The sequence below is a fragment of the Hakea prostrata genome, chromosome 7, assembly GCF_041222555.1.
Source record: "Hakea prostrata isolate BN-2017 chromosome 7, UWA_Hpros_2, whole genome shotgun sequence".
Classification (NCBI taxonomy): Eukaryota; Viridiplantae; Streptophyta; class Magnoliopsida; order Proteales; family Proteaceae; genus Hakea; species Hakea prostrata.
In genome coordinates, this window is record NC_142606.1 from 46,948,030 (window position 1) to 46,969,346 (window position 21,317).

General features: G+C 39.2%; 1 protein-coding gene across 1 annotated transcript; it reads right to left on the reverse strand.

Annotated features, from left to right (window-relative positions):
* Nucleotides 1–17,078: 17,078 nt before the first annotated feature.
* On the reverse strand, nt 17,079–21,075 carry LOC149011270 (putative inactive purple acid phosphatase 1). Its single transcript, XM_089163199.1, is given in 11 exon segments — nt 17,079–17,694; nt 17,779–17,904; nt 17,954–18,126; nt 18,514–18,646; nt 18,784–18,865; nt 19,000–19,129; nt 19,348–19,440; nt 19,586–19,708; nt 19,860–19,923; nt 20,032–20,126; nt 20,893–21,075. Coding segments are annotated over 11 exon segments (1,818 nt in total).
* Nucleotides 21,076–21,317: the final 242 nt, after the last annotated feature.

Genomic DNA, 21,317 nt, shown 5'->3' on the forward strand with positions numbered 1-21,317 from the left:
CTGCTTCCGTTGTTTATTTCAGAATCAAGTTTAGCCTTCTTTTTATCTAAAACTTCTACAAAGACCTAGAGGACTACTTTTCCTTCATATCAAGATCTTTTAGAGTTTTAAATCTAGCAGAAGGTTGTTGCTATGGTCCGAGATCTGATATTATTTGCTACTGCAACTACTGTTATTGCACTTCTGAGTGGATTGCTGCAACAACTATTGCAATTTTGAGATTCCAATCTGGTTCTATATATATATATATATATATATATATATATATATATATATATATATATATTTTTTTTTTGATCTAATTTGCTCATGCTTAAGGGTTAGTGGTGGTCCAGAAATTTTTTTCCCCCCTTGGTGAACAAGACTTTGTCCTATGAGACGATCTTCTACTGCTCGATCAGCTTTATTGGTGAATAATACACTGCTCTGTGGCTGCTACTTTTCCTTCTTGGGTTTCTTTTGTGCTCATACTTTTAAGATGCTTGTCACTGGTCATCATTAATTGTCACGTGTAATGCTACACGTGAGGGGGAGAATGGTACCTTATTCTATATCTACTCAAGATGGGCTGATGGATATTATTTGTGAAGATCTTTGTCTTCAACTTATGGCATTCTACAACAATATCATTACCTATATTTACTTATATTGACTTTTGCCTTGCCTACTTGGTCTACAGTAACTCATATTGTCTTTTACCTTACCTACTTGATCCAATGAACCATACTTGTATTTTACCTACCTACTTGGTCCGGATGACCCATACTTGTCTTTACCTTTTACCTACCTACTTGGTCCACGGTAACCCATCTTGTCTTTTACCTTACCTACTTGGTTCGTAGGTAACCTATCTTCTTTTACTTTACCTTACTTGGTTCAGAGTAACTTCATCATTGCCTTTACCTACCTACTTGGTCGGTAGTATCCCATACTACCTTACCAACAGGTCCACAATAATCAATATTGTCTTTTACCTACCCATACTTTACCATTACTTGCCTTCTTGTGAAGCATTTATATGGACATTGGAGTTGCAATTTTGAAGATTTAGCGTGGATATTTCTCCCTACTACCAGCATTACGTGGATAATGCTTTTTGCCTACCTACTACTTGCGTTCTTGTGAAGCATTTATATGGACTTTGGAGTTACAATTTTGAAGATCTAGTGTGGATATTTCTCCCTACTACCGGCATTATATGGATAGTGTCTTTGATCCTGCTATACTTATGGACTTTGTTCATCTTCAACATCGTCGATTGTTCTCAATATTGGATGGTTCTATTGACATGAAGAATTAAAGTTTTTTTAAGGTGGTGTTGATTATCTTCTGGGTGAAGTTTTCTCAGTGTTTATCGACATCTGCCATTGCTACACGATTCAAGATTGGTGCTACTTTTCAAGTTTATTCTTATTGTGCAAGCTGAAGTTTTCTTTGTGTACACTCCAGCTTGAGGGGGAGTGTTGAAGTATATACACTTGGGCTATTTACTGTTCACGACACTATTCACGTGAACAATAAAAAATTTAATTTTTTCGTTCACGGTGCTTTCACGTGAACAATAAAATCTGTGTTCTTTGTTCACGTGAGCAGTATTATGCTATTGTTTTTATTATATTTTCTATTTCTAATGTGGGAGTCTTGCTACATAAGTTTTGGGAGTTTTAGAAAGTATAGTTTCTATTTTGGTGGTAGTTTCTATTTTCAGAACTTTCTATTTTAGGAGTTAGGAAGTTACTAAAGCTGTAATATTTTGTTTCCTTTTTCTAGAAGACAATTACTTGTCTCTCAAGTTGTATTAAATTCATTAGAAGCTATAAATGAAAGTGCTCTGTGATTCTAGAATCTTAAGCAAGAATCAAAGGCCTCTTCTACTTGTTCTTCTTCTTCTTCTTCTTCTTCTTCTTCTTTTTGTTCGGGTTCAGCTGCTGTTTTGATTATTTAATGCTTGTTTTCTAACAATAACCATTTTGTTTGGCACAAGTAGCATATTAAAAATTATATAATTTTACTTGTGGGCTAATTATATAATTCCATGCTAGAGTTTCATCAAAAAGCAAATAATGAAGCGAAGTTTATCATACGATCATAGTAATATAGATATCTTCACCCTCCCGTCTTCTTCTTTTTCCCTTCTCTCCTCTGAAAGTCGAAACAGATTTGAGTGTTAAAAGGGTCAATATGGGAATTTTAAAGATACAGTGGATGTTGAGTCATTACTTAATCCATTGTTCTAACAGTAAGGTAACAGTTGATATATAAATTGAAACATAGGGATGTAAATGTAATATAAAAAATTCCAGGGGTTGTACACGTGGTAGCTTACAAATCCAAGGGGTGTTTACATAACTTGCCCACTTATATTTAAATTGTAGCAAGGAGAACCTTAGAATTATCAGTTGAAGGCGTTGGATGAGACTAGAATCCCTATTGAGTATCAGTCTAGGGCAGGTGAAAGGTTGCTTGAAATCTCATGTCCAAACAACATAAAAATTCAAAGAAATCTGTTTTTTGGTACATAAATACAAAGATATTGACAGTTAAAGAAGTTAGAAATTATAAATGAAAATAAAAGGGTAATGTTTCAGATCAAGCGAGTGATCATATATTCGGATCGAAGTTAGTCCTCAATGATTCCTTCAAGTCTTAGCCGATTCCTAACGGTGACGGGTTGAGATATATTTACTTCTAGTTGCAGCATCAGTCTTCAATCGGCCCCAGCAAGGAGCACATAATAAAGGTGATATATAGGTTTTATGTGATTGATCAGCAAGACCAATTCAGGACCAACATAGCAATTGAATGAATGTTTAAGGAGGTTCTGAACCTCATAATATCAGGCTACTTGAAAAATAAGGGCATCTGGTTGTTGAAATAGACTAAAAGAAACAGTAGCACATAATTAGTTACTATTCTGTCTGTAGGTATGCTGGACCTTCTTAACCAGTGGGTTATCTTCCAGCAGTTGCTTACTTTTTTGAAGAGCTTCAAACATGTATTCTGTAATCTAAACAGAAGGCCATGATTGCAGTTTCACAGACAGGAAAATTAAAATTGTACTGGTAGAGGAGTGGAGATTTAGCAGTATGTGTGATGTAGGTCATCACTTCCACCCCAAGAAGAATCTCAAGGCCCTAAAGAAGAACTGTGCTTGCTGCCCAGCAGCATAGAAGGATGATTTGATGCCAGGGGTATTTTGGTAAGCTTGGCAGCCCTACTCGAGCCCAGCTGGGCCTAGTTATAATTACGAGCTTGTTAGGAGTTCTAATCTGTTTTTAATTTGTTTTTATTATAATCCTAATTTTCCCTAATTTTTCTCGTATTTCTTACTTCTATTTAGGATTTCTCTCCTAGGGCTTCTTTTTTATTTTGTTGTAGTTGTCCTTTTTTTTGCTTTTCCTATCATCTGACTTCTTCACGATGTCTCTAATTGCTAGCCCTGTTAGGTAGGGTAGGAATACTAACTCCTGTTAGTCAGGAATTCGTATCCCTTCTTCTCTCTTTTCACATTTCATGACATGTCACCTTTTTCCATGTTTTATTCTAATCATTCCTATGTTTCTTTGATTCAATGTTAAAACAAGTAAGAGTATTAATTTTCATTTCATGCTCATTCGACTTGAACTTTGAACCTCTTAATACATTAGTCTTAAGTCCCAACCATTAGGCTAAATATTACTTGTTTTTCGAGTTGACAAATAATATTTAAATAAAGGATTGAACTATAATCTGAATTCATAAAATGTCCATTTATCAGGACAGCTTTCAACACACCTAATAATATTTAAGAAACATTTATTTCTGCATTTACATATCTGCTTCTATTGCGTAAAACTATAAGAATTCCCCAGCGATGAAATTGTTGATTTAGAACACATTCATATTTTAAAACCTCGGGGTATTACAACTTAATTATCTATGTTAAGGAATGAAGAACTGCTTGATGGATTTCATATCTTTCTTTCTTTTTTTTTTTTTGGATTTTATTTTGTTTGAGGGGGGGGGGGGGTGGTTGGGGGTCAGACTTGATGGATTGTATGCAGTTTCCCCTCAGCCGTACTTTCTGGTTCATTTAAAGGTTAAATGACTCCACTTGCAAAAGAAACTTTTAGTTTACACGTAAAAGTCAAGCTCACTTTATTTATTTTTGGTATCAGTGTGGTAGTGTTCTGTTCAACTCATCAACTTCCCTTGCCTTCGCCATAGCTGGTTGATCCAGCACAACTAGTATTTGGCCCTAGATGCTTATATTTTTCCCTTTGAACTATAAGTTGCCAGTGGCAAGGATTTGTGCAGCAATATTGGTTGATGTTATTCTTCCTAATGCCATGTGCAGCTTCTGAACCTGCTTTCTTTCTTTCAGGTATGGGTGTCCAAGTATGGAAGAACTAGAAAGTTACAGTTGTCTTTACAAGAAAAAAGTGGAAGAGATGGGACAATCTGGGGAAATACCCGATGATTTGGCCCTTGAGGTTAAGTTACAACTCCTTTTTCATATACGGTTGCTGCAGATAAAAGAGTATATGGGTGGATCTCATGATATATAGCGTGAATTCAGAGTGATTATTTTTCTTTCTCAGGTATCTTCTCCAGGAGCTGAACGGATGCTTAAAGTTCCAGATGACTTGGGTCGGTTCAAAGATATGCCAATGAGAGTCTGCTATGTAGAAGGTACAGATCCCAAATGCCAACAGAAGGATGGAGTGTTCTTGCTGGACTCTATTGAAACTAGCGCAGAGCATTGCATCTGGAAATTGGCAAATGTTAAAGAAAATAGAGAACTTTTAGGTAAAGGAAGACCCTTAAGCCGCAAGCAGAAGGATTGGAGATTAACGCTGACATATGCTATGATGCAAAGGGTGACATTATATATAGAATACTAGCCTCAGCTATTCTGCTCTGTTGCATATGAGAAGATTGAACAACCTTTAGATTGTAGTTTTAGTTTCTCATGCCATAACCAAATCAAATAGTTTCTGAACCAGGAAGTTAATGTACTGGATATGCTTTGTGCAACTTGGCTCTGGTGTGTGAGATTAATGTTGGGCACTGCAATTCGAGTGGCTGATTTCAACTTCGCTCCCAGTTCCACTGCTAGGGTTTGCTGCTAGTGTCACTCAATTTTGGCTTTCTTGAGAGTCGAAGAAGCTTAGAGCTCTGGTGAAACTGCAGCTCTGAAAGGCCAATGTACCTGCCTTGGTTAAAATGTTGCAGCAGTCCGATTGGGTTTGATTATGTCTGGCTTGGCTCAACAAAAACCATGGAAAAGCTTAGGTTTAATCTTGGAGTGCTGGAGGAAATGCATGATGAGAAGCATTCCATGTTGAAGGGCTGAGATGAAGTATGTTGATAAGCCTGTGGATGGAATGCAACTAAGGTGACCCTATCGTAATTAGGGTGAGCTGAAGTACATCTACGAAGGATTAGGGGCTTTTTTGGTATCAATTCTCATTCTCTATTATACAGGGTAGGAAACATTGCCGAATTTCGGCGATAATTTGGTGATTTCGCTACCCAGTGAACCGAAATCCCCCCCGAACCTTGATATAGCGGGATAGTGATATCTCGCTATTTATCGTTGTTTATCGTTATTTATTGCTATTTATTGCTATTTGTTGTGTTTTTTATATTTGTGACTGAGTTATGTTTGGAATTTGAGACACATACATGGCTCTTGTTAAACCTCGGAATTGTTAAAAAAAAAAAAAAAAAACGTAAACATGAGTACATGATTTGACAAATTAAACTGTTTTATTGTTCTTTTTAATTTTCTAATGAAGTTTTGCAACCTTGCAAGTACATGAATTGACTAGTTGAGGTGCTTTGTTATTTTTTCAAATTTTATACTGATGTTTTGCAGAGAAATGTCAGATTAACATTATTTTATATTTTTAAAATTTTATATATTGATGGACGTGTTGCATATATATCTAACCTTTCAAATGACATTTTGTATATATATATTGGCGAGATTTTGCCGGTTCGTTTGGTTTGCCAGGTACCAAACCGGTGAAATTAGGTGAGATTTTGTACCTTGCTATTATACCTATTTAAAAAAAACAAGTACAAGAATTCATTATTGGTCAAGAATGAAAAATGGTTTGGTTTGGTGACATTTGTCGAGAATAAATTATGGAATGAAAAATAATTTGGTACGTCAAAATGAAAAATTGTTAGAAAATGATAATGAAAATTAATACCCAAAAAAAAAAAAAAACTATTAATCTAAATATTAACAATTAACTAGTTGTCAAAAAATCAAGGAATATTAGGGATCAACCCCTCAATCATGAGGACACAAGGGAAGGTCATGGTAATGGTATGAGACCTTCTCCACAATCATAAATTTTGTAGGGAAAACAATACAAGGGAGTAATCAAGAATTTAGGTAAGATCAAAGAAACAAGAATATCACCATATGGTTCAAGAATATAGATTGAATGGGGGATTCACTGTATGGCTAGGAGAAACAAGGAAGAGGCCCTTACAGTAGTATAATACCTTTCTCATAATCAGAAGATCAAAAGTATAGAAGAAAGAATGAATCAAAGAAGAAACAAATTGATTACTAACCTTTTAGAAGAGGAATCGTTGAAGAAACTCGAACGGATGCTTGATGATCTTCCTTGGCTTTGGAGGAGAGGTTCTGGGGTTCCCTACATTCTCCAGAGGCTTAGAACTGATCGTGAGTGACAAACACAGAGTTCTCCCCTTTAAATAGCATAAAAAGTCCTAAAATCACCAGGATTTCCAAATTTAACCATGCTGACCCTGTTGGTCGGTTGGCGAGTCGACCAACCATGACAGCAACTCCAATTTAGGGAAATGAAGGGCCAAACCTTAATAACTTTGAATGGGCTTCTCACAACACATCATACAACTTACTTAGCATTGAGAGATGCCTTCAAACCATGTCTAGATAGACTTTAGGTCCAATAACCAGGCTCTCCTTCATCAATGTTCAGTTTCTTCTCCAACTCAGACAGGGTTTCTAAGTAGAGAGCACCATCATCAATATCCATGGGTTCTAGATGAAACACCATGTCTCCTCTTGAGATGGCCCATAGTTGTCTTCTACTTTCACTTTGGGTCTTATGTCCTACAAATAACAGGTTTTTCCGGTTAGGGTTAGGGTTGGATTTCACAATGAGATTTCTATACCCCAAAATCCACTAAGGGTTAACAAAACCTGCAACCCTTCTAAATAAAAACGATAGAACCAGGAGGTGGAGAATCCTCAGACAAAGAAATCATACAAAAATACCAAGAAAGCAATCATAAAGAGAAAGGAAGGAACAAACTTACTTCTACAAGTCTTCGATTGCTTGCGATCAAGCCTTATGCAGGTTTACAAATCTCCAACTGACGCAAGAAGGCTCAGGAGCTTCAAACACTGAAGAAAAGACGAAATGATAAAACAGAAGTTGAGGATGAAGAAATGGCTTTAAATAACCTCAAAAGTTTAAAGCAAGGAAAAACGATCCAATCAAATCAAGGGTAGAGATTGAGTGACGACTCAAATGCCGAACGTCCAATCAAAGATCAACGGTCAGCCATTAGCGACCCATGGATTTGGCAAAAGAAGAAGTTAAACTGTCAAATCCATCCACATGGTAGTTCCGGCGCCTACTACAAAGACGGCTGACTCAAGAAGTGAACCGTCAATCAAAGCAATAAATGCAAAGTGACTTTTGAATTCGTTGAAAAATCCCACCCGACCCGAACTTACCGCTCGGGGAACCATAGGAGCAAGGATAAATCAATGCAGGGGCATCCAAAATAACATCCTAGCATAGCATCGGCTAACCCGAATGGGATTTCTAGGGGTAGGCTTCGGGAGAACCAAATATTAATCTTTGGGAAAATAGGAATTATCCAAACAAGGGTTTCTAGAATAAGGCGATGGACGCTATCGAGCGAATTTGAAAATGAACGTTCGAGGATGAACGCACAAGGTGCAAAAGGTCGACCGGTTCTTTTTTCAACATTATAATATAAAAGCCCGAAAGGGAGGCCAACCCTTACACACACACACACACACACACACACACTCACACACACACAAAATAAAAGAAATAAGAAAACGGAAAAGAACACAAGTACATTTGAAAGGAAAATGTATGTAGATCAGACAAGAATATCGGAAATTTGATCATTGATGAGCTTGGGAGTTTGATCATTTGGACCTTGATCTTGAACATTCGGCTGGGCAGCATTCTCCTCCCCACCTTCCCGTTCGGGAATCATCGGAGGCTCATCACCGAGATATCCCTCAACGTTCGAATTGGTAGGAGGGGGATTGTCTTTCTCCGTAACCCAATTCGGGGTAGGCTGTTACAGGCTCTCGAAGATTTCTTCAAAAATAAGGTCCTTATGCTCCTCGATCGGGAAGGCAGGGTCCGCCGTCAGAATGCTTTTCCAAACTTCATTAATGCCAGCTTGATAAGCTACTAGGTTATCTTCATAGATTCGGAGGCTTAACAGTTACGGACGCATCAAGAATAATTTGAACTTCAAAAACGGATTGGGTCAGTTGACAAAGATTAATGCCTCATAGTACGAGTTCAAATTTCCTCGATAGTTTCCACTCTCCTTGTATAAAAAGCTTCAATTTAAAAAAAATAAAAATAAATAAATAGATAAAAATAAAGAAGAAGAAAAAGGAAGAAAGAAATACAAAAGATTTGATACAATTACCCTAAGACACAATCACATCTCGAAATCGAGATGTGTCCAAATCTCATTCGCATAGATCATTCTTTTGTAAATTCAAAAAGATTAAGAGGGCTCCAATAAAATGAATACTTTATATTTGTAGTCAAGCCCCACGTTTTTGGTACAATCTTCAATTATTGGCAGGAAGAATGATTTGAACTTCAATAGGGATTGGCTCAAATGACAAAGATTTGAGGGTCTGAAGTAGCTATAAAGTTTGAATCTCTTGGTACTTATTCCCCCTACTCATATAAAAAGCTACCCGTTTCGGAAAGCAAAAAAGAAACAATTTGAATCCGGACCAGACTAAAGACAAGAGACGATATTTTATTTGACAATATTTGTGAAAGACTTGTTACAAGAGACATGCACACGTGCTATACACGCAAGTGATCAGGTCATATCTTTACCAGAGACATACACCCAATTAGATATCTGGTTATGTGATCGGGGGTCGTCCTGATCAAACCGGAAGAATATTGTATGCTTCACTCACGCAAAGACAAGGAAGGTAAGGGCGACGTAAACAGCAAGTCTATCCCGAAGACAATTGGGCATGCCTGTAATCAAGCCTATAGTCGGGATCTTGTCGGCTTTAAACAAGGTAACTTATGCACTATTTAACAAGGACTTGCCCCTTGGGTAAGACATGAACATTTTCTAGTGAACCCTTGAGCAACACTCGCTCAGGACCTTAATCTGATCCTCTATTGACTTAGCCATCGGAGGCAGTTGCCTGACATCCTAGCTGGCCCGCGTCTGACCTCTTTTACAGTGTTGGAATTTATTAATTTGATTAATAAATTAAATGCCCAAGGGCAATATTGGAAACTCACTATTAGGACGGTTACAAAATAGGTTATATATTTTGGTAACCACCGCATGAGTGAGAAAATAATAGAGTGATTCATTCGCACGAGCGAATCTCTGAGAAACGGCGGCTCCATCTCTCTCTCTCCCTCTCTCTAAGAATCGCAGGCTTAGATTTTCTTCTTTGATAGTATTCGATCTTAATTCCATTAATCCACGGCATTTGGGTTGTGGATATTATTCCCTTTCCCTGTGATTGAGGAATCTCGCCGGGAAACCTTTGGTGGTGGAGCGAGAACGTGGATCTAGACTTCATTGCGAATACTTCAAGTAAGGGAAGCGAATTCGGGTAAGGAATTTTTCCCCATCAATTAATTGAATTGAATTACTTTTGATGTATTACCAACATTGGCATCAGAGCCATTGGTTCCCACGTTTATTGTTCCTCCCCATTGTTTAATTTTATTGTATGGATCCAATGGGAGGATCAAGGGTTTAATACGAAACCCATGGGAGAATTGATAGGGTTTTTGGACACCTTTTAATTTTGATTCGGATCCGAGTGGGAGATCCTTGTGGATTTCCCTAATGGAGATTTGCATGAATTGATAATCCATGATGATAATTTTTTGTTTAAAAATTTATTGTTGGATTTTTTCATGTGTTTTTGGATATTTTTTGAGTGAAAAAAACGTGTTTTACCGTTTTTTTCCGTTCAAGAAAAATTGAAAAATCGCCGTTTTTGGTCACTGTGGACCAGACGGACAACCGTCTGACCAGACAGTCGTCCGTCTATTATCAGAGTGGTCACAGTGACCCAAACGGAATTTCCGTCTGGTCACAAAATGCCAGACGGAATTTCCGTCTGGGCAGACGGTCATCCGTCTGGGCATAAAAGGCAGACGGAATTCCGTTTGGGCAGACGGCAGTCCGTCTGGGAGATGGATTTTTTTGGATATTGGTCTGTCCAGTTTAGAATGTGTTTCTAACTTACTGGACACCAATGGCCCGACAGTCTGTGTGATGTTTGGGCATTGAGGGCCTATTGGGGCCTAGTGGGAGCTAATGAGGTAGAAGTGTTCTGTGTGAACCACCTCATAGCTTTAACATGATTGCATGTTTTATTTTAATAAAACTATTTTTTATTTATGGGTTTATCAATCATGTTTCTTGCACAGAATGAAGTTAGTGTATAAGTCTATGTGGGTTTGCATGAGAATTTGATTGAATGTTTTTTTTTAGCATCTCTTTTGGTTTAAGTGCTTATCCCATAGGTTGACTATGCTAGTGTGATTTTTGTTGCATGAGTTGTGTTTTATGCTAGATTTATTGAACTCATTCTTGTATGTAATATCTCTAGAAAAATGGCTGCTACCAAGAGCATTGTTGCTGACCTCACTAAAGGAGATAAGCTGAATGAGAGGAATTATGACCTCTGGCACCGAAAGGTGCAATATCTCTGGAAGAGCGGGGATATGCTAGAGACCATAAACCGGACCATGAACCCACCTGAGAGGAAGGTACCACTGCACAGCATCGCAGGGGACCTTGATATATACAATGCTTGGAAGAGGAAAGACCGGGTAGCCAGGATTACAATCCTTAGCTCCATGAGGGATGACCTGATGCTTCGTTATGAGAAGCATAGGACTGCAAAGTCTTTGTGGGAGGCTGTGAAGTTCCAGTATGGAGGGACTTCCACCACAAGAGGCCGCCAGCTCGGACTCACTTTTGACGGTTATAAGATGCGCCGGGGTCACACCATGAGGCGGCATATAACCATCATGTCAAACATGATTAGTGAGTTGAGCGCATGTGGGCGCCAGAAGACTGATGAGGAGCAAGTCTCCGCAGTCATCAGGTCATTGCCAAAGACTTGGGAGCATATGAAGATCTTCTTGACTCATGCTGATGAGGTCAAGACTTTCGATCAAGCTGCCAAGCACCTTGAGCTTGATGAGGATCGGATGCTGGCCGATACCCCTCAAACTGATGTATTTGCTGCTGAAGCTAGCACTAGTAAGGGTGCGGGCTTCAAGCGCAAGAGAGAAAAGCTCAACCTCAGCGGTCCAAGCAAAGTAACCAGGGTGGGAACAAAAACAAGAGTGGGCCCAAGCGTTCAAGGGGGACTAGTGCTTGGCAAGAAGAAATCAGCTTTGATTTGCTTCAAGTGCCGAAAGCTTGGTCATTTTGCTCGTGATTGCACCTTGAGCAAGAGGTATGTCTTGTGTGTTATACCTCATCTTGTTATGTAACAAGTTCTACTATGCTTGCTGAACTAAATCCTTTGTGGATTGTTGATTCAGGTGCGACAGAACACATAACAAGGGAACGCTCGAGCTTCGTGGAATACCGTCGTATTCCAAGAGGAAGCAAAAGGATAACGATGGGGAACAGCTCAAGCGTGGAGGTTCATGGCATAGGCACATGCAAATTAGTTTTGCGAGGTGGCCGGACGCTGTTACTCCATGATGTGCTTTGTATGCTCCAGGACATTCGGCGAAATCTTGTTTCTGTTATTTATCTTTTAAGACATGGTTTTAGAATTGTATTTGAAAACAATTCTTTGGTTTTGTATCTGGGTGATACGGTATATGGTTATGGTTTTCTTGATAATGGTTTCATTGTATTGGATACAATTGATTATTCATTTAATTCTAGTAATGTTTTTGTTTGCCAAAATCTGTGTGTGTATTGATTCTAATTTGTGGCATGCTAGACTAGGACATATTGGCTTAGATAGGATGAACAGGTTGGCAAGAGAAGGTCTCTTAGGCCAAGGTTCACTATCCGATTTGCCAACCTTGTGAGTCATGTCTAGCGGGAAAAGCAACTAGAAAACCATTTAAAAAGGCTTTGAGAGCCTCTCTTCCTTTAGAACTTATCCATTCGGATGTGTGTGGACCCATGAATGTGCATACTAGAAAAGGACAGTCATATTTCATCACATTCATAGATGACTATACAAGGTATGGTCACATTTATCTAATTTCTCATAAGTCAGAAGCTCTGGAATGTTTTAAGAAATTCATGAGCTTGGTTGAGAATCGGTTAGATAAAAGGATTAAAACTCTTAGAACGGATAGAGGTAGAGAGTATCTCTCCGATATGTTCAAAGGGTTATGTGATGAAAAGGGGATATCTAGACAACTTACTATTCCAGGGACTCCACAGCAAAATGGGGTTGCTTTGAGAGGAGGAATAGAACCTTGCTAGACATGGTGAGATCCATGATGGCGCAGGCAAATCTACCCATCTCTTATTGGGGAGATGCTTTGCTGACCTGGCCTATATCCTCAACGAGTTCCAACCAAATCGGTTCCTTCCACACCATATGAGTTGTGGACCGGAAGGAAGCCAGATTTGAGTTACTTGCGCGCATGGGGATGTGCAGCATATGTTCACTCTACTTCTCACCAATATGGAAAGCTTGGACCCCGGAGGAAGAAAGTGTATCTTTGTGAGATATTCTGAACCCTCAAAGGGCCATGTCTTCATTGGACTAGATGAGAATGAGAGGAGAACGGAACTTGAGTCTAGGGATGCAACATTCTTGGAGAATGATTTTCCATCTCTTTCAGGAGTTAACAAAGAATCATCGGAATTCTTTGAGATACAAGATAGTGGTCTTGTCACTCCGAGGATTCAGATTCTGGATAATGAACCTGGGGTTCATCCAGAAGATCCTAGTGGGAGTGGGAGTGCAGATGTGATAGCTACCTTAGACGGTGAGCAATCTGACATGCACTTGTGCCGTAGTAGGCGCGGGCTAGTTCCTCGTCGACGTTTCGACATAGAGGATGAAGCCTACATGGTAACTCCTGAAGAGATCGACTGTGAGATGATTTCAGTCAATGAGCATGAACCAAAGAGCGTGCAGGAAGCTCTTGCGGGGTCAAGCTCAAAGGAATGGTTAAAAGCAATAAAGGAAGAGTTGGAGTCGATGAAAGTTAATCATGTCTGGGACTTGGTTGATTTGCCGCCAGGCTGAAAGGCGATTGGGAACAAGTGGGTTCTCAAGATCAAAAGAAAGGCGGATGGATCTATTGAGAGATTCAAGGCTCGTTTAGTGGCTAAGGGCTACACCCAACGAGAGGGCGTTGATTATGAGGAAACTTTTTCCCCTGTGGTTAGGTTTGCCTCAATTCGCCTCATACTAGCCATTGTTGCTTAGTTGGACTTGGAGCTTTATCAGATGGATGTAAAAACTGCTTTTCTCAATGGAGAACTTGAGGAAGAGATCTATATGGATCAACCTCAAGGCTTTGAAGCACATGGACTTGAGCGCAAAGTATGCAAGCTTAAGAAGTCCATATATGGCTTAAAGCAAGCATCTAGACAGTGGAATGTGCGCTTCCACCAAGCTATGATGGAAAATGGTTTTTCCATGCTTGAGGAAGACCACTGTGTTTACACCAAGAGATCTGATAATAATTATGTCATTCTGACACTGTACGTAGATGACATACTTATGGCTAGCAATAGCAAGGAGCTATTGGAAACCATTAAGAAATGGTTGTCCTCCGTATTTGATATGAAGGACATGGGTGAAGCAAGCTATGTGCTTGGTGTCAAGATTGTCAGAAATAGGAAAAAGAGATTACTGGGTTTATCTCAAGAGACCTATATTGACAATGTCTTGACGAGATACCAGATGCACAACTGCAAACCAATTGATACTCCAGTGGAGAAGGGTTTGCATTTGAGCCTTGATATGGGTCCTAAGACTCCAGAGGAGAAAACCAAGATGGAAAGAGTTCCATATTCCAGTGCAATGGGTAGCCTTATGTACGCTATGATGTGTACTAGGCCGGATATTTGTTATGCGGTGGGTTTGGTTAGTCGGTACCAATCAAACCCGGGCATAGAGCACTGAAAGCAGTCAAGAGGATATTGAGATATCTCAGAGGAACGAGTAACTACATGTTGTGTTACCAAGGATCGGATTTGCGGTTAGTTGGCTATAGTGATGCCGACTGGGCTGGAGACATCGATGAGCGCAAATCAACCTCTGGATATGCTTTCTTGCTGAATGGCGGGGCCATTTCGTGGTGTAGCAAGAAGCGGGCTTGTATATCCCTCTCGACCATGGAAGCAGAGTATGTGGCATGCTCAGCTGCGGTTCAAGAGGCTGTTTGGTTAAGGAGATTCCTTCGACATACTTGGGATTGTGATGACATCCAAAGAGGCTGCCCTTGTCTCTCTGTGATAGTACGGCAGCTCTTAGCTATGTCAAGGACCCCAAGTATCATGGGAAGACCAAACATATACAATTGAGATATCACTTTGTTAGAGACATTACATCAAGAAAGAAAGTTGTACTTAAGCACATATCTACTAGTTTGATGGTAGCTGACCCTCTTACCAAACCTATAGCCAAGGATGTTTTTATTTCTCATGTAAAATCCTTGGGCTTGCGTAGATTGTGACTTATTTTTGTACTGAGACTTTCTTATTAATGAATAATATGAGTTCATTCCAGCATTTTTTTATTCACTTTCTGTGTGATTGTGTTTTCTTCTAGCATAAAACAACATATGTCAATAGGCAAGAGAATGGCTCACTCACATGAGCATTCGCCTCTGGCGCCTTGGAGGCGAGCAGAGATGAGACGGATTGTGAATGACTTTGTGTAGGTCAATTCATAATCATGATGTCGCCTTGATTTGGAATCAAGATGAGTTTCTCTATTGTGAAGAGAATCGACATGAATGTTCCCACTATTCATGTTGCCTATAGGAGCAAGGTGTGAGTACTTTATGTGGCGCTAGGGTGGCGACAATAAAGTAACTCGGGTTAGGCGCAAGGGGTTGCGACTGGACTAAGACCTGTATGGTGTTGAGATGGACATACGTTCTATTGTATATAGAATGCTCCACCATAGCACATATATCATACTATGTGTGCTTAGCGATCATTGGAAATGAGAGGATGGATCCCTGCTCCTCTCATTGTGTGAGTCCTGGACCTTATGGTCCATTAGTGTTCTTAGTGACTTTCGACGACATCATGAAACGAAGGGTTGATGTGGCTACTTTGGGGTGTTACCTATGGTCATGATAGATTCGACCTAAAGGGGCACTACCGGAAAGGAGTCAATCCTAAGTGTAGTGATGGTGCAGGGGCGAAAGGAAATGTTTGATTCAACTGCACCCTAAAAGTGTTTGTTTGGCGCCAACTCGTATGTGTTACAGGAGTGGAACATTTTAAGGACAAGAAGGTGATCTCTCGAGAGGATCAAGATACCTTTAGTCCGGTGAGTTTGAATAAACCTAGGACACCGTGTTATACTAATGCTTATTTGATTTGTTTCTATGAGTGATGTGCCATTCCGGCCTTCAGGAAGGGTTTCTAGTTTGGGGCTCACGCGTGCAGTGCATATCACCGGTCGCACAACCCATTTTGCCGATATGATTGTGGATATTAGTGTCTCGGGACACAGGTGGTCTATGTATCCGGGATACATAGTGAGAGATCAATATATATGTATATCTCGGGATATGCATGTGTGTCTGGGACACAAGAGGTCTATGTATCTGGGATACATAGCAGAGAGATTGAATGTGTATATCTGGGATATACAAGTGTGTCTGGGACACATTGAAAGATCAACACTTGCCCTTGTGCAAGTGGGAGCTGTTGGAATTTATTAATTTGATTAATAAATTAAATGCCCAAGGGCAATATTGGAAACTCACTATTAGGGCGGTTACAAAATAGGTTATATATTTTGGTAACCACCGCATGAGTGAGAAAATAATAGAGTGATTCATTCGCACGAGCGAATCTCTGAGAAACGGCGGCTCCATCTCTCTCTCCCTCTCTCTAAGAATCGCAGGCTTAGATTTTCTTCTTTGCTAGTATTCGATCTTAATTCCATTAATCCACGGCATTTGGGTTGTGGATATTATTCCCTTTCCCTGTGATTGAGGAATCTCGCCGGTAAACCTTTGGTGGTGGAACGAGAACGTGGATCTAGACTTCCGCTGCGAATACTTCAAGTAAGGGAAAGCGAATTCAGGTAAGGAATTTTTTCCCCATCAATTAATTGAATTGAATTACTTTTGATGTATTACCAACATACAGGTTTCACCATCTTCTCGCTCGGGAGATTGCTCGGGAGTCAATCCAACTAGTTCGGGACCAAACCAGATATGAGACGCAACAAGACTAATGATGTCAGGTAAGTTGGGTGTGTGAAACCTTCCCACGCTCATTACTTGGCACATACCCACACCTCTGGACCATACCAAAAATGTAGAATCCGGAGGCCTTGCCATCTCCAAGGGTTTATCGTGCGGCACATGTATGTGCTATGATGGTGCATTAATAAGGCTCTTTGTGAGCCCTTCTTAGGGGAAAAAAATTAGAAAAATTAGAAGAAAAAAAAATTAAAAAAATAGAAAGACATCCATTGTATTATTTCACTCTTTTAGTTTAATGCAAGTGGCAATTAGTACAACAATTTCACATTTATTCAAAAGGAAAAGGAAAAGAAATATGTTCAGCCATGATCACAATGGCTCTCTTAGATACACACGCATCCATGGACATCAAGAAGCCAACGTGGTAAGAGGGCAACTATCAAATGAACAAGCTACAGAAGCCGAATAGTTCCTTTGGATGATGAAGGAGTCATAAACCAACCCATCCCTACTCTTCTTGTATTCATAGAGTAGGGTTGTATGGTTGAAAGCTGTAAGCTTAACAAATCCCCAATCAAGGTCCTTGTATATACTCCAGGTGGTGTTGACTGGCGAAAATGGATCAAGTGACTGGCCTCCACCCCCTATAACTGCATGGATGGTCCCATTCATGGTGCCCTGGTAGAAATTTGTTCCTTTCATTGTACAAACACTCTCGTACACTGGACATGTCCTTTCGTATTGATGGATATGGCCATACACAGCCAAGTCTACCCTGTATTTCCGCCAAAGCTGTTCAAGGCTGTCCCTTCCCATTGGTTCGCAAGAGGTCCCTTCTAAAGCATATGGCATACCTGATGAGTAACCCAACACCCGATGTGCAGCGAATATCAGCCATGGCTGCCTTTGCCTATCAGCAGATGCTAGGCAACTCTCTATGAACTGATATTGAAGGGTGCCTAGTCTCCAGTCATGTTCGGTATCAGCTACGCAGAAGTGGAACATACCATAATCAAAGGAGTACCTGATAGAGAAAAGACAACATTTCAATCTAACACTCCATTAAAACACCTTAAATTTGCATGGACTTATAAGTAGGCTTAGATACCAGAAGTTATCCTTGTTGGTTGTAGGAACACTGAACATGGTCTCTGCTAACACACCACATTCTCCTCCTGAACCAGTAGTAGCATAGAAGGATCCTGAGTTGGGCCAGTCACGCTCATGATTTCCACTGTAAGAACAAATTATCGATTGTTATTCAATACATAAATGAAAATCACGAATGCACAGTTTGTTCAAGTAATGGTTGTGACCAGGATTACCGACCTTGAAATCATGTAATGTCTCCATCGTGAATGACTAAATCATAATTGTTTAGGTCATTAATTAGCTGCTGTGTGGTGTTAAGGGAACCAGGTTGGGGACCATATTCATTGGAACCATCAGCCTCAGCCTAAAAGAACACATAAATGTAGATTAGTCATTGCAAATCTTGCATGTATATCATTATATCGAGCGTCTGTTAGCATTTATTAGGTTTCAAGCACAAGGTTGCTTAAAATATTACACCTTGAATATCTAATCTGGAATACCCAAATTACTGCTTCCAGATAGTATTTATAGACAACACTAGGGTTTGTGATTAGTGGACCCTCCGACGAGGCCTACCACACTTTTCAGATCTAACTAAGCCATTAGCTCTTATTAGAACATAAGTTAGGTATAGTTCAAAAACCTCAACAGCATGGCACCAAAATGTGGATGCTATACTAGGTTCATATTAGGAGGATTGCCATTTATGACTGTTCAAGCTGAAACTACGAAAGATCATTAATCTAACCTTTCCCATGTCACCGAAAATAATTATACGCTGTAGAGAATCTTGTCCGGGAAAAGGAGCTGCCTTGAAGGTGTAAGTTGGACTCCAAACATATGAACCATTGAGCAATTTATGTCCAAGCCTATATGTATACCTGCATCATAAATGTTAACGTTTCAAGGTTATGGCTCTCATATAGTTTGAATAAGTTTACTGATTCAAAAGTTTACAAGAGCTTCTAATGAACAAAATTTGTCAAAAAAGAAGGTTGGGAAAAGCAGAATATGTTACAGTGCATTAGGCCACAACTCCCTCATGGAACTTGTATGTATGAAACCAGGATCACGCCATCCCACGGTAGTAGCAGGGGCACCTGAATATGGAAAACAAGGAAAATGTCTTACTTAGACAAGGGTGTTCGATCTAAGGCCTTTATTTTCAGTCAATTTTGTAAATGACAAAAGAACAAGAGTCAACGAGGAGATGAAGAAGAAAATTTTCACACACCGCACAAGCTTTCACGAGTGAAGGTCAAGGTTCCAGCTGGGGAGCTAAGCTGAGTTTCTCCTTGTCGACCCCATTCCACAAAAGGTTCTGATTCATTGAGTCCATATCCACTTGTCCAAGTTACAGTCATCTGAATATCATCAAATGAAAACTTAGATAACTGCAAGGCTATGAATCGCCAGCAGATCATAACAGAATAGTTTTTCCTTTTCTCCTTTCTGTTAAGATCTAGCATTTTGTTCCTATTCGCCGAAAACCCTATAATTAGTTGCAGAAAACAGTTTCCAGTTCCTCGAGACCTTACAAATTATCTTATGTCAATTAACAATTAGAGAAGAACTAGCTTACTTCATTCCATGTTTGTCCTTGAGCTAATCGTGGGTAAAGAGGTGCGTTTGGGTATGCAAAAGCCACTACATTTGACACTGCAATCAGCTTCGGCTGTTTAATCAAGAAGATGGTTAGTGTAACATATATTGTCTGCCTTGATAAACCACAGAAACTCTAAAACTGTTATTAGGTTAGAGCTGCAGCCAATGAAACAAGGCTGGGAGGAAACAGAAAGCTGTTAAGAGTAGAGACATACACTGGAAATTCCACCGGAAAAGAGTGCAAAAGCAAAATCTGCTCTCTGGTTGATAATTAGAAATGACAAAGTTCCATTGCCTGTTTTGCTATAATTTGAAGTTGAGTAATTGGCATATTGGTACTGCACAGAGAAAAGAAAATGATTCAATCTTACATTTACTCAAAAATCATAAGCTCTTCCAGTTCAAAGCCCTAGCCACAAATAGATAGTTTTACATTGGAACCACTGGAAGTTTAATTTGAGAAAACAACCAAAGGGTGAGGACAGAAACCTTAATGGGAGCAGAACAGAGCCGAGGAGCAAGATTCCCATATGGTGGAGGACATGTAGAACCACTGGAGATTTCAGCACCAAGGAACTTTGTATGAGATCATGAGCATTAAATATAAAATGAGAACCAGAAGTTCTAGATTCAGTACTGAAGATGTATCATTATGTCTTACTTTAAAGCACTTGCTGGAGAAAATACTCCAATCCAATCACTATTTGATGCATTTGGATTGCTAAATGTAATAGTCACCCACTGACTAGTTTCACCCTGAATCAATGGAAAAATCCCGCTTTAGTTTCCAATATGATTTCAAAGTATTTTTTTTTCATGCACAGTGACGAAAATGGAAAACTATTGGGATCTTGGGTTTAAGACACTTTCAGTCTGAAGAAGACTCTAAAGCTTCATTCAAATTTGTGAAACTAAACCAAGAGACCTTTTATCAGTGCGAAAAATTCGTTTAACATGCATCACAGAAAACCAACTGACCCCTGAGGTTCACTCGACTGGGTTATGTTTCCCATAAAATAAAAAAAAAAAAAAAAAAAAAAAGAGAGAGCCTAGTGGCTTGGCCTTGTCAGAGGAATAAAGAAAAAATATGAAGAGAAAAAAACAAAAAAATATATAGAAGGAATCATATATTTTAAGACTTTTTTTAATATATTTTAAGATTAAATCATTGAACATCAATAGAAGGAAATCAAGGGGTCGAGGGCTTGTTCTATTTGATTTGGCTTTAAAATGTTTTTAGAATACAATTAAACTCATCTAATATATCATGACGTTGATTAAAATCCTCACCAGAAACAAAACACGGTCAAATAAGACTCAGATGATTTATAACCTAATCGTATTATTTTTCATTTGGACCTAGTTTTCAAAACTCTCGATCAGGTTTTTTTATTTCAATTTTTACTTGAACCAATGACTTGACCCAATTATAAAAGTGATTTTTCAACCTAGTTTGAAATATTGAAAGCATAACATTTAAACAAAAGAAATAAGGTAGAAGCAAAAACAGTAGTTGAAGTACCCCCAGTCCAAGAATAGTAGGCGAGGCTGTCACATAAGCAGATTTCTGAAGGGCAATTCTTGCATTATGAATTGCAATTTTCGCAAGAGCTTGATGGTTAACACTCGGCATCGCTACTCCAAGGCTTGCTAAACCACATAGTGTCACCAAGTAAAGCAACCAAGTGATCCTCACCATGTCCATTTTCTATCATCAATCAACAGAAACTAAAGATAAGAAGGAACTTCATATGGAATTTAATTGCCAATTTCAAAGTAAATCCTACAATAGAAGCAAAGAAATCAAAATCATATTCAATTTGAGTTCAACATGACCCAAAATCAATCTACAGGGGGAAAACTAGAAGACCATACGAGAAAGAAAAAAAATGTCTCTACTCTAGAGAAAGTGATTCTTACCCATCAAATCTTGTAGCGTGTTATGAA